The sequence below is a fragment of the Pagrus pagrus genome (assembly GCF_965226575.1).
Source record: "Pagrus pagrus genome assembly, chromosome: 12".
NCBI lineage: Eukaryota > Metazoa > Chordata > Actinopteri > Spariformes > Sparidae > Pagrus > Pagrus pagrus.
In genome coordinates this window covers 30,171,469-30,184,253 of record NC_140196.1, presented here as the reverse complement: position 1 = coordinate 30,184,253, position 12,785 = coordinate 30,171,469, and the positions used below count along the sequence as shown (strand labels likewise).

Here is a 12,785-nt window from a genome sequence, read left to right as displayed (position 1 = left end):
TATGCTGCACCATACATCAATCAAACAGCATCATCTGAATATGTTTTGTTTTTCTGGATCCACAATTCATTTGAATGTTTCACAGCTGTAGGCAGCAACAACATTTTCTTTGCACATTGCATTGTGTCACTTAGACTTTAAGACTTCCCTTCTGGTCTTCATTCTGCAATGACCTCTCCAGGATGTATACGAGAGCAATACTGTCCCCCAGTGCTTTCTTTAGCAAACTTTATCAGTATTTCGTGTGTTCACTACTTAAGTGCACCTAAGTCTTCCACAAACCTAAGGAAAACACTGTCGCCCCCCTAAATGTATTATTAGTACAAGGTTTGGAACTTTTAGTAAAGCAGTGGTGGCACTCAAGTGGATGCTCACTGTCAGAGGGTTTGAACGTATCATTTCTGATTAAAGCAATTTATTTATTTTTTTAACCACAGCCTCACACTGTTGTTGCTGGGTCTAACAGAGGAAAACCAGTCTGTGAGTGATGAGGTGAGGGAACCATTAATACATGTGAGCAGGCAGGGTTTGATCCAACAACTAGCCTGAAAATAGTCTGATCAATCATTAAACTGTACACCAGCAACCAGTAAGTAATGACAGTATATTCTGATATTACCCAGCCAGCTAAGTCCATGACAGAAGCATGCTGAGAATAAAGTCACTTAAGAGTGATGGGTATCACATGATGCTATTTTGGTTTACATCCCAGCTCCAGGTACAACTCTCTGCCCTGCTGTGTGGGACAGTGGAGTGATTCTTTTTCCTTTATATGCTCCTTTAGCAACACAAACACATGTACATGTCATGACAATAAAGCTAACTGAAATGCATCTGAAATTGAATTGAAAGACAGACAATGCATTTACATTTTTTTCTATTTTAAAAACCGTAATCAATGTTTTCTATCAAATGACAAAATGAGCGTGTTCCATTTTATTGTGTGAGAACTGAAGAGAGCCTATAAATCTGTGGCGAACTTTAATAGATGCATTCATAAGCTGCACCTAGTTAAATAATTAAGCAATTCATCACTGTCATTGTGAGTGTGATCCCTCTGTGTCTGCACACAAACACCCATTACTCTGACAAAGTACTGAGATAGATAGATAGACAGATAGACAGATAGATAGATAGATAGATAGATAGATTCACCCGTCCTGTTTAAGAGAGTTACACACTGGATCCTGACCAGCTCCGGTTCTGAATCTGACCCTGACCTTTGGCTTTGCTCTGGAGGAAGAAACACAGCAGAGCTTCTCAGACTCACATCAAACATCACACAACTGAAATGAGAAGCTCTGCTGTGAACTCACACCAACAATGTGAGCTATTACTTACAGCTATAGCTATACACTGTCGTGTATTTCATTCTAAACATAACTTTTCTGGCTGTGATTATAAAGCAGTGTGTGTTTACATGTAATGACCTTTTAATTAGCAGTGGTGAAGGGTGAAGTTTTAACTGAAGGTGTCATTACATCACGACAACACACTGGGGTTTAATTACAGCCCGTGAATCCTCCAGTGAGACTCTGAAACAGAGACATGGATGTAGTTTCCTTCAGTAGCTGTGATGATAAGTGGAGTAATACAGCTAATCACTGCCGCTTAATTGTCAGAACAAGACAGAAAAATACAGAGAGAGATAGATGAACAAATAGAAATAGGGCTCCACAAACGTGGCTCTCATCTCGGGTACACGGGGAACAGAAGCAGCCTACGTAGATCCCTTCTTTCCTATCCTTGCTTACCTTGTTGGTCCCAAAGGCCGGGTCAGGGTAGGAGAGCTGCCCCAGTCTGCTGTGTTCTGAGGCGGCCAGAGGCTGAGGAGGAGGCGGGTAAACTGTTACATCCATGGCTGCTAATACATCCACTTTCCCGTCTGTCCTCGTCTCCCAGGTCCTTTCTTCTCTTGTCTCTGTGTGTATCAGCAAATTACTGAGATAACCTGTTTAAAGTTGGAGGGTTTATGGCGACAGAGCAAACAGAAACCAGCACGGCCCAATAAAACAAGCTTCCTGCAGGTTATAGGCAGATAAATGGGTGAAATCAGCCTGGAGTCAGTAAAGTTTGGGTCGGTTCTGTCCTCTCAGCACCAGCTCTCAGGATCCAGTTACTGCTGCTGTGAACATCAAACTTCCCGGTAAACCAACTTCTGTTTTATAACCAGCTCGACAGACAGGTTCACTCCGAGAAGCGTCGTGTTCTCTCTCCGTTTAACGCTGTGTGTGTCCGCTGGCGCTGTGTGTCTCGGACAGGGGAAGTTGTTGGACCCTGTCAGTCCCTGGTTGGGACTTTGTCTTCTAGTGTTCCTCCGCTGCTGCTGCTGCTGCTGCTGCCGCGTGTATCCTCGGTGCTGGGGTACCTCGCGGACCAGTCATACAAAGAGCTGCGTGCGTTGAGAGTGCGCCACAACGACACCGGAAGTAAGTTAGCTCACAAAATAAGAGCGCACATTGTGTCAGGAGGAAAAGACAAAGCGAGCATCGTTTATTCACACCGTTACAGAGTCCTTACATTAACCACAGTCATTAACACGCTTTAGTAGTCTGCTGCATATAAATACTGTCTCAGAAACCTCAGCGAGGGATTTTATTTTGAGAGAACCCGACACATGAAGGCGGATGTGGAGGAGCTGAGCGGCAGAATGTGCTCCATCTAGAGGGGGAGGCGTTGTCAGGAGGTCCGGCCAGGTGTTTCTGTAGCCTCAATACACTGTTTCAATTAAAGGGATGAATGGATATTTCATGAATCACCAGTCAAAGGAACAGAAGGAAAAAATAATTTGATTTAAATTAATTTCTGATGTGTTTGCTTTTCATTGTGCCAACACTGCACAGAGCCCACTCCCTAAACCCCAGGTCCAGTGTGTGGCATCTGGTCTTTGGTAGTTTGATTACTTTATCACAATTTCTACAACCACAGTATGCTACAATATCTGTAAATCAAAGCTAGTTTTAGGACCTTAATTGTTTGAGTTAATATTGCCTCACATAGGGCATTAACTTACAAATTCAATCAAATTACTGCATAAATCAGTTTGCTGTTGTTACTGTATTACGACGAGGTGGCAGATCATCGTCCCCACAGCAGTTTCTTTCCCCAGACAGCCTAACAGGGGCTCAGTCTATCTTCTGTTTTAGTCTGACATCTCGGAATCTCTTAAAATCCTGCATTTCTACAGAAGTTTCTGCTCATGCTTCAGATTGTTCTTCCACCAGCAGCCTTGCTTCTCTACCTGCTCCCATAGGTTATTGAGCCACGTCTTCCCGCCTGCATGTCGACAGTTCCTTTCGCGATGCAAGCTACCATTTGACAAGGAAGCCAATGTTAACCTCTCTTCCTCTATCTCTTCTGTGTGAGCTGAGCTTGGCGTGGGGTCATGGCAGAGAAGCCACGGTCATCAGTTGACCAGGTCCTTCCAGCTTTCTCCAAGCAGCACCAAGCACTGAGAGGCTGCTGAAGAGCCATCTGTCCATCAAGCTGGAGCTCCACATTGTTTTGTCCTTTCTTGGGTTCACCCTTGCTTGCTCCAACGTTGAGATAGACAAGAGCAAGCTGTACGTGGTTGTGAAATGTACCAAGTCAACTATGTTCGGCTGTAATGAATGCAGGTCTCACAGCCCATCTGAAGCCTGATGTATGGCAGGGCACTCAACACTTTTGATGCTTTCAAAAAGAGTCACAGCCATGGTCACCACAGTGTCAAGGTAGCCAAACACTATCCTCCAGTCACTAAAGTGACTATCCAAATTGAGCAACAAAATATGAAGGTGAAATGTAGCAAAATTCTCCAGGTGCACAACATTACAGAAAAGCATTGAGTGACAAAAATATGTAATTTGAATCATGAATCAGGCACAATGCTTGGAACCAACAAGTGTCTTAGAGACTGATGCAGCTATAGTGTTGCAGATGTGTTGCTTGGGCAGCGCACAACACTGTCAGTGGTGTTGGTGGATGATGTCCACCAGTGTCTTCAGTCCTCCACCATCAGGATGTCATTATTGTGATGCCAGGCTGTTATTCCCTCAGAAGAGACGGCTCTGTGACCGCCAGTAGTACAGAGGTAATTAGGGCTGATGTCCCTTGTTGTTCACCAGGTCTAGACCAAATCCATAAATGGATGCCGTGTGTTGTGAGACTTTTTAATGTGATTAAACAATTCTGTTTGGTCTTGTGTTTTTACCTTAAGTCACCTGTCTACAGGCCCTCTGTTGCCCACCTTGTTTGCTCCATCCCCTCCTCATCTGATAGATGGACAGCATGTGCACTCTGGTCTCCACATCCTGGACTCTCCCTGTGTTCAGTAATTGGAGGACTTAACATAAATACCAGCTACAACAGTGTCCTGCAGTGGACATTCTTGTTCACGTCTTCATCAGGGAGTACAGGCAGTCAACACAGTTTTGCACTTAGGCTGCCAATATGCTTCATCAGAACTGTTAGAGGGTTGAGTATCTTGACAAACCTTTCCAGTGTCAGATTAGTGGCGGCTGAGTCCGACAATTTGTGGTTCTCTGTGAGAACAAGACTTTACTTGTTTTTTTGTGGCTTACTTTGTGTTGTTTTGGTCGTAGACAGCCTCTCACATTCCTGGATTTCTTGATTATGCAAGGTGGTGTAATATGCATGATTATACTTCATGTCCACCCGTGCTTGTGCTCGTGCATGAGCAACTGTACCGTGCTGCAGCACACCTCTTCCAACGCATGCCTGAGCATGGTACGGAGCACTCACGCTTGTCAAACAAACTGGACTTTGGAGGTCAAACGTGCTCGTGCTCAGCACGGTACGGACCGCCTAGTGTGAGTGTGCCCTTAGTTACTATTTAATTTTTTTTTATGACATCCTGGGTGGACTGCATTGTAGTTTCTCACATTTATTTTAGGTAGTTTGTATTTATTCCACTCAAACCACAGTTGTTGCCTCTGTAGATCATAAGTTCCTATGCAGAAGATTATAAATAGCACAAAATGGGATGTATGTATTTAAAACAGCAAACATAAAAGCCCCTATAGATTAAATCAGTATTGTTTGGTATCTTGTTGAGACAGAGAAGTGTCTATAAGTCTACATATTGCAAATGTAAAGCTATACAGTTAGTCATGTTTGATTTTTGTCTCTCTTGACTCTGACCCCTTGGCTCATTCAACATCTTGTTGTGCTTCAGGCCTTGATTCACTTTCTGAAAAATAATAAAAAGTAGCACAATGAACTCAGATAACAACATAATCCATGAATGATTTAATATGGAGAGAAAGCAGTGAGTGCGTATGAGAGACGACTCAACACAAACCACAGCAGAACAAATGCTGTTGTCTGTTGTCTGGATGATCTTTAATGACAGAACAACACAATTCCATTATCTAGAGATAAATACATGTACACAGATGCACATAAACAAAGACATTCAGTCTTACCCACACACACACACACACACACACACACACACACACACAGATAATGCACACTTCCGTGATTCACACACATACAGTACACTTAAACATATGGTCACATATGCATATCAAACATAAAAACCCACTCACACAAAGTACCTGCAGTCATACTCACAATTGTACAACACATCCACACATTTTCTCATATATGCATTTCTGTATGATCCAAACACACACACACACACACACTCTGTAAAGATAACCATGGGCACACAAGTACATAAATGCACATACACACTGCAGCGTTTAAACACACACAAAGAGGTATCATAAAATGCATTTTCTTTTTCTCACGAATTCTCAAAGACACACTCTCTCTCTTTCTCTCTCTCTCTCTCTCTCTCTCTCACACACACACACACACACACACACACACACACACACACACACACACACCACAAACCAGCCCACACATACTTAGTGAACATACATACAGTGTGCTATCCGCCCATCCCCCCCACACACATACATATATGTACCCCTCCGTTCTGAAAAAAAAGGCATAATTCACTTCCACATTCTCCTCCCCCAAACACAGCTCCTCTCTATAACACTGCGCACATACAGAGAGACACACACACACACACACACACGGTATACACATGCACATGTGGACTAAACCAATCACACACACGTAAACTGAAATACTGGTCTCCATATACACCCACACATGGATATAAGCATAGATGCAAGCACACAACTGCAAACATATACACACCATGCCTGTGCTGCACCATATATGCATGATATATACAGTAACACATACACACACACACACACACACACACACTCCCTTTCCCTCTCTCTCTCTCTCTTTACTGAACACAGTTCAGATTTCCATGCATGAGCTTTCCAACATATCTGATGGGTTGAAACAGTAATGTACTGTAGCATTTGAATGATGTGTGTCTCTTCATGTCGGGAGATTACATTATAGATTCATAGTGCGGCAATCTACTCCTGGGTAAAAAAAACAGCCAGCCCTTCAGGTATTACAGCAGTGTGAGGAAGAAAATGAGCAAAACATGTGGAAAACAGCAACAAGGAGTTTATTAAGCAAACTGCTGGGTAGAAAAAAGATGCATTATTTTCTGATGCTTTCCTTCCAGAATAAACAGCAAAATAGCACATTCAAGAGGGTTTCTGAGATGATATATCATATACAAAAAGGATTAAAACTGCAGGCAGTGATGAACAACACAGAGGGTACAGGAGCCCGTTCATCCCTGCTGGCAGTTTTGATTTTATATCTATGTTCAGAGTTTGTGTTGTATTGTATTCTAATTAATATTAGAAAGCTATGTATTTCAGTGTGGATCAATTGTAAGAGTGATACTGTAGTTTATGCATATTACTTTCTAATGTAAGGGTGACTCCATGTTTTTAATATAAGCAAATGGAAATATTCTACATATTTTGTGCAAAACTGTATCACCATTTCTCCAAAACCCAGCCTGACACATGTGTTTGTTGCAAACTCTGGGTTCTCCACTAGAATTTATAATAAAGTTCTGTGGGTTTTGATGCCTGAAGTCCTTAATGACTGGCTGCAGTGTTGGTTGGACAATTGCAGTGGAACAGAATAGTAGTTTTATGCCATATATGATGAAAGAAATAATGTACCGTTGAGTTTAAGACCACCGGAAGGGTCATAACAGTACGATCTAATGTCACCAACCCAATCAACACCACGTGCTGTATCAGGCTCAGTTCTGTTCCGCTGCACTTGTACACTGTACAACAGACAGTAGCCTAATGCCTAACTGTCAAGTTTCTAAACTGCTGACAATTCAGCAGTTTAAAACTTAATGGTTAAATATGGTCAGCTTGTTGTGACCGCCACATATTTTCCACTGCACACTGCTACACATTTGTTCATTTGTCATTTCAGAAAGGACGTGCAAGATCTGGTCTTCAGGTTTGACTTCAACCAAGAAGATTACATTTCAGTTCTGGAAGCTTCCAATTGGTGTATCACCAAAAACATTGGGTCTTGGGTAAGTATATTATGGGTTTTGGCATTGGGCAGGGCAAAATGTCTCACTACTGCCCCCTAAAACGCATCGACTTTCACTTACATGTACAAAATTCAGTTCGCCTGTGTATCACACTTTGGCCTACAAAAAAAGTCTCTTGTCGCTATGACCTCAACCCAGCAGGAATTTTTCCATTCTGAATTTAGCACTAATTTTTGGTAATTTGCATGTGTTGTACTTTAAAGTAATAATCTCGAAGATGTTAATGTTAATAAATATGTGTAAAGTCACTATCTATCGCCAAATGAGGTAACACAATGATGATTGAACCTGTGGCCCACTGTGGCCCTTGCATTTGCTGTAATAGCAGAAATGTACTGTGGCCGGGTGGAACTGACGCAGGTGTGTGGTCTGGTCGGACCGGTGAATGAGTTGATTGTATGATAAAAGGCACCTGTTGGCGACCCGTGCGGTCATTTTTCCGGTTTTGTCCACGTTCACGGAGGACTGGCACGCTGTTGTGTTCCGTGGGTCGAGAGGGTGGCTGACTGGGACGGCGGTGAGTAAAAATCTAACGGCGTGCAATAATGTTGCGGCATCCCGGGTGCGTTTTCATAATGACTTTAATGGACGGATCTGTTTGTAGGAAGCCCCAGTGTCGGGGAGGCGTCTTGCCTTTGTGTGACAGGTTGCCTGGGCAGATCGTCTGTGTGAGGGTTTTGTGGGAGGGCTGACTGTGTCGCTGGTGAGTGTAATATGTTAATTGTATTTTTTTGTTGTTTTTCTTTAGCCATGTTATGTTGTTTTGGGACGGATTATTGATGATTGTTTGTGTTTTGTTTGCAGTTAGTGAGCCACTGCCTTGGTGGTATATATTTTGTTTGTTTGTAGTTTTGATTTATTTTTTATTCATCTCACTTGGGCTGAGAGAGAGAGAGAGAACCTGGAACCGACCTGCCTCTTGAATAAACGCTTTACTTTTGCAAACTTACGCTGCTGTCTGTCTGCATCTGCCTTAAAGGGCGTTGATACCTTGGTTTGTGGCAACGGGGTGCTACAGTGGTGCGGTGCGGTGGTGACCTTCGCAGAAAACAAATCACACGCAGTACAGAGTTAGCGTCACCCAGCAGTGGTTGTTGGCCAGAGAGAGGAGGTGGTTCACACACGACAAATCACTTTTTTGTTTTATCTGCTAGCGAACAGTCATGGTCGAACAAACACAGAAAAGGCCGATAACAACGGATGATGAAACTTTAAAAAGGTGCAACTCCGAAGAAAAAGAAAGCAATAAGACATTCAGAAGAAGGCAAACGGTTTAAAAAGGAATGCGACCGTCAGCAAAGAAGAGCGCTAAAAGAAGAAAGGGGACTGAGGGGAGATACAGATGTGGCTCTCTTTCTTGTGGACTGGTCAGTACCACTAAAGTTCAGATCTGTCTCAAACATGGTGAGAAAACACTTGATGATGCTTGATTGTGAACGTGTGAGTTTTCGTTGAAGGCCGATGTTGCAACATAAAACAGGAAACTACTTAAACTCCACTTTTCATAATCGAATCTGCCCCAAACTTCCAATGTTGGATAAGCGTCTCAGCCTGAAGACACTGAGATGCCAATATTGTGTCACAGTCATAGCGCCACCTAGTGGCATTAGGAAATTACATTTTTCTTTACCTCTCACGACCACCCCTGCAACTAGTTTGATGTTTGCATGAAATTCAGTGTACATATCTATCGCATCTACACTGTAAAAAAAATAAAAATCGTTTTTAAAAAAAACGGTAAAAACCGTTACTTATTTCTACAGAGAATATTTTTCAGAATACAGATGTGTACTGTAGATATTCTCTGTTTTTACAGTCCAACTGTTGTAGAATAAAAGAAAAATGTCATTATAAAACAAATGTAAAAATATGTACAAAAAATGAAAAATATTGCAGAATTACCTTAAAATGACCTAATTTAAATGGAGATCGTTGTTTTCATACAGTATTCTCTGGTAAAGTCACAGGATTATCCAACATATCCACAAGGACTCTCCATTAAAGGACAGATTTCTGGATGATGAAACACAACATTTCTTTTGTAAAATTATATTTATTACCCTCTTTAAAGGTACATTAATATTATCTCAACAGCTTTGGGCTTTTATTTTGTGTGATAATCCATCTATTTACAGTAAATCACTGGTAAATATTGTTTTTTATAGTGTATAAAAAAAGGTTAAAAGATGTGATAATAGCTTGGATTCATTGTAGAAGCAATCCTTCAATATATTTACAGGTTTTTCCCATTAATGTATGAGGTATATGTTATATAAACATTACTTGACAGTAATTACAAGCAACTCTCCATTGTCTCTACAGACTTTTCCACATTAATATATGCGTTTACTTTATATAAACATTATTTGACAGTTCCCAGTGAGTAAAAAGTGGTCTAGATCACGTCTTTTAGACGTCATTTATGGACATCCAAGACGTCTAAAAGACGTCCTCTGGGGAGCCAGAATGAAAGTTTTTTTTTCTTCTTTTCTGGACGTTGTATAGACGTTTATATGTCGTTTGTCAACTAATTCTGGCTGTCCGTGGACGTCCAGATCATAGCCAGTATAAACGTCTATTCTTAACTAATTCTGGATGTCAGTGGATGTCTAGATTATGGCCTGACTGGATGTCTTTCCTCAACGTCATTTATCGACTAATTCTGGCCGTCAATGGACGTCCAGATCATGGCCTGGCCCGACGGACATGATATCAACCTGTTTTGGACGTCCATAGACGTTGCCTGCTCGGTGGGTTAATGTCTGGAGTTTTGAATGTACAAAAACCACAAGGTCTGTGTAAAAGTACCTTTACTACTTTTACATTTAATAAATAATTTTTTTGCAGACATTTCTCAGTATTGTCCATTCCATTCACTGCAGATCCCCATTTGAGATGTATCTCATCTCATCTCTCATTTTCTTTCCGCTATTTCCCTATTGGGGTCGCGGGGTGTTGCCGCTTTTATCCCCCCTTTTGGGGGGTTGCGGGGCTACTGGGGCCAAATCCAGCTCTCACCGGGCGAAGGCCAGGGTACACCCCTGGATGAGACGCCAGTTCATCCATTTTTTTGCAGACATTTCTCAGTATTGTCCATTCCATTCACTGCAGATCCCCATTTGAGATGTATGAGATTTCAAAACAACCAGAATGAATCATAAAATTACCTTTTGCTGCTTCAGTATTTTTACAGTGTTATCTTTAAAGTTTACAGAATCAATAAACCAATAAACAGCCATGTTGAATTATTATGAGGTGTCTAAAGTTGATCGACCAAATAAGAGCTCAGACAGATACTTTCATAGAATCTTTATGTCTTTTCAAACAGAAGCAAAACCAGTTTTATACATTACATCTGTGCAAAAGGGGAACTATGACCAATTTAGGAATTCATACATGTTATTCCTATGGTCTAATATGGATAAAAAATATTAGTGAACAATAACAACTCTCCCAAATCTGAAAAAATAGTGCTAAAATTCAACAAAGATGTTATAGATGACACTGAGAATGACTAAGGAAATGTTCTGAGTATACAGGAACTCAGGAAGAATTTTGTTTCAGAAATTAAACGCTGCTATAATAATAATAATAATAATAATAATAATAATAATAATAATGTGGGATAAAGCTCATTTCGGTATTAAAAAAAAAAAATCTACAAAAGTAGTTTCACATTCATTGTCTAAGAAGCAGCTCCAGATTTTATACCTGATGACATCACAAGTGTGAGTCTTACTTCTCTGGTTTGTGGCTTTAGGAGGGAGCAGCTCATGTTCACACATCTCAGAGGTGGGAGTAAGTCACACATGCAAGTTTCAAGTCTTTACCTGGTCAAGATGAACAACACATTGCCTGGAAAGTGGATGAGATGAGGCAGCAGCAGGGGCGGCGACAGAAGGCTGCAGTCAGGTCGGACCATTTCCAGCAGCCTTCAAAGAATATACAGGAAGTCACAGAAAAACTGACATCCTGTTAGATCCACTTGTAGGTTACCTGTAGTGTCAAAATCATACCACGCTAAATGGAAAAGAAACAGAACTACTGAATCAACAGTCCAAACGTTGTCACAGACACATACAGAGGCTACACACAGGGAGGAAAAGCAACACAATGACTACAACACAATGAATACATATATATATATATATATGTATATATATATATATATATATATATATATATATATATATATATGTATAAATATATATATTTATACATACATATATATACATATATATATATATGTGTATGTATAAATACACTGTAGGCAGTATAAATACACAGATAACAGTACAAATACACAGCACACAGTATCAATACACAGATCACAGTATAAATACACGGCACACAGTATAAATAAACAGTACACATTATAAATACACAGTACACAGTATAAATACACAGTTCACAGTATGAATACACATTTCACAGTATAAATAAACAGTACACAATATAAATACACAGCACACAGTATAAATACACAGTTCACAGTATGAATACACATTTCACAGTATAAATAAACAGTACACAATATAAATACACAGCACACAGTATAAATACACAGTTCACAGTATGAATACACATTTCACAGTATAAATAAACAGTACACAATATAAATACACAGCACACAGTATAAATACATAGATCACAGTACAAACACACAGTTCACAGTATAAATACACAGATCACAGTATAAATACACAGATCACAGTACAAACACACAGTTCACAGTATAAATACACAGATCACAGTATAAATACACAGCACACAATATAAATACACAGTACGCAGCATAAATACACTAGGCAGTATAAATACACAGCACACAGTATAAATACACAGCACACAGTATAAATACACAGCTCACAGTATAAATACACAGCTCACAATATAAATACACAGCTCACAGTATAAATACATAGATCACAGTACAAACACACAGTTCACAGTATAAATACACAGATCACAGTATAAATACACAGATCACAGTACAAACACACAGTTCACAGTATAAATACACAGATCACAGTATAAATACACAGCACACAATATAAATACACAGTACGCAGCATAAATACACTAGGCAGTATAAATACACAGCACACAGTATAAATACACAGCTCACAGTATAAATACACAGCACACAGTATTAATACACAGTACACAGTATAAATACACAGTACACAGTATAAGCACACAGCACACAGTATTAATACACAGTTCACAGTATAGATACACAGTACACAGTATGAATACACAGCAAACAGTAGAAATACACAGTTCACAGCATAAATACACAGTT

General features: G+C 40.3%; 1 protein-coding gene across 1 annotated transcript in view; it reads right to left on the bottom strand.

The window, feature by feature from the left end:
* Nucleotides 1–2,369, bottom strand: part of tox (thymocyte selection-associated high mobility group box) — an 83,803-nt gene extending 81,434 nt beyond the window's left edge. Inside the window, exon 1 of the mRNA XM_084370082.1 lies at nt 1,755–2,369. Within this exon, the coding sequence (XP_084226208.1) occupies nt 1,755–1,859 (105 nt within the window). The 5' untranslated portion in view covers nt 1,860–2,369. The remainder of the gene's footprint in view (nt 1–1,754) is intronic.
* Between the last annotated feature and the right edge of the window lie 10,416 nt (nt 2,370–12,785).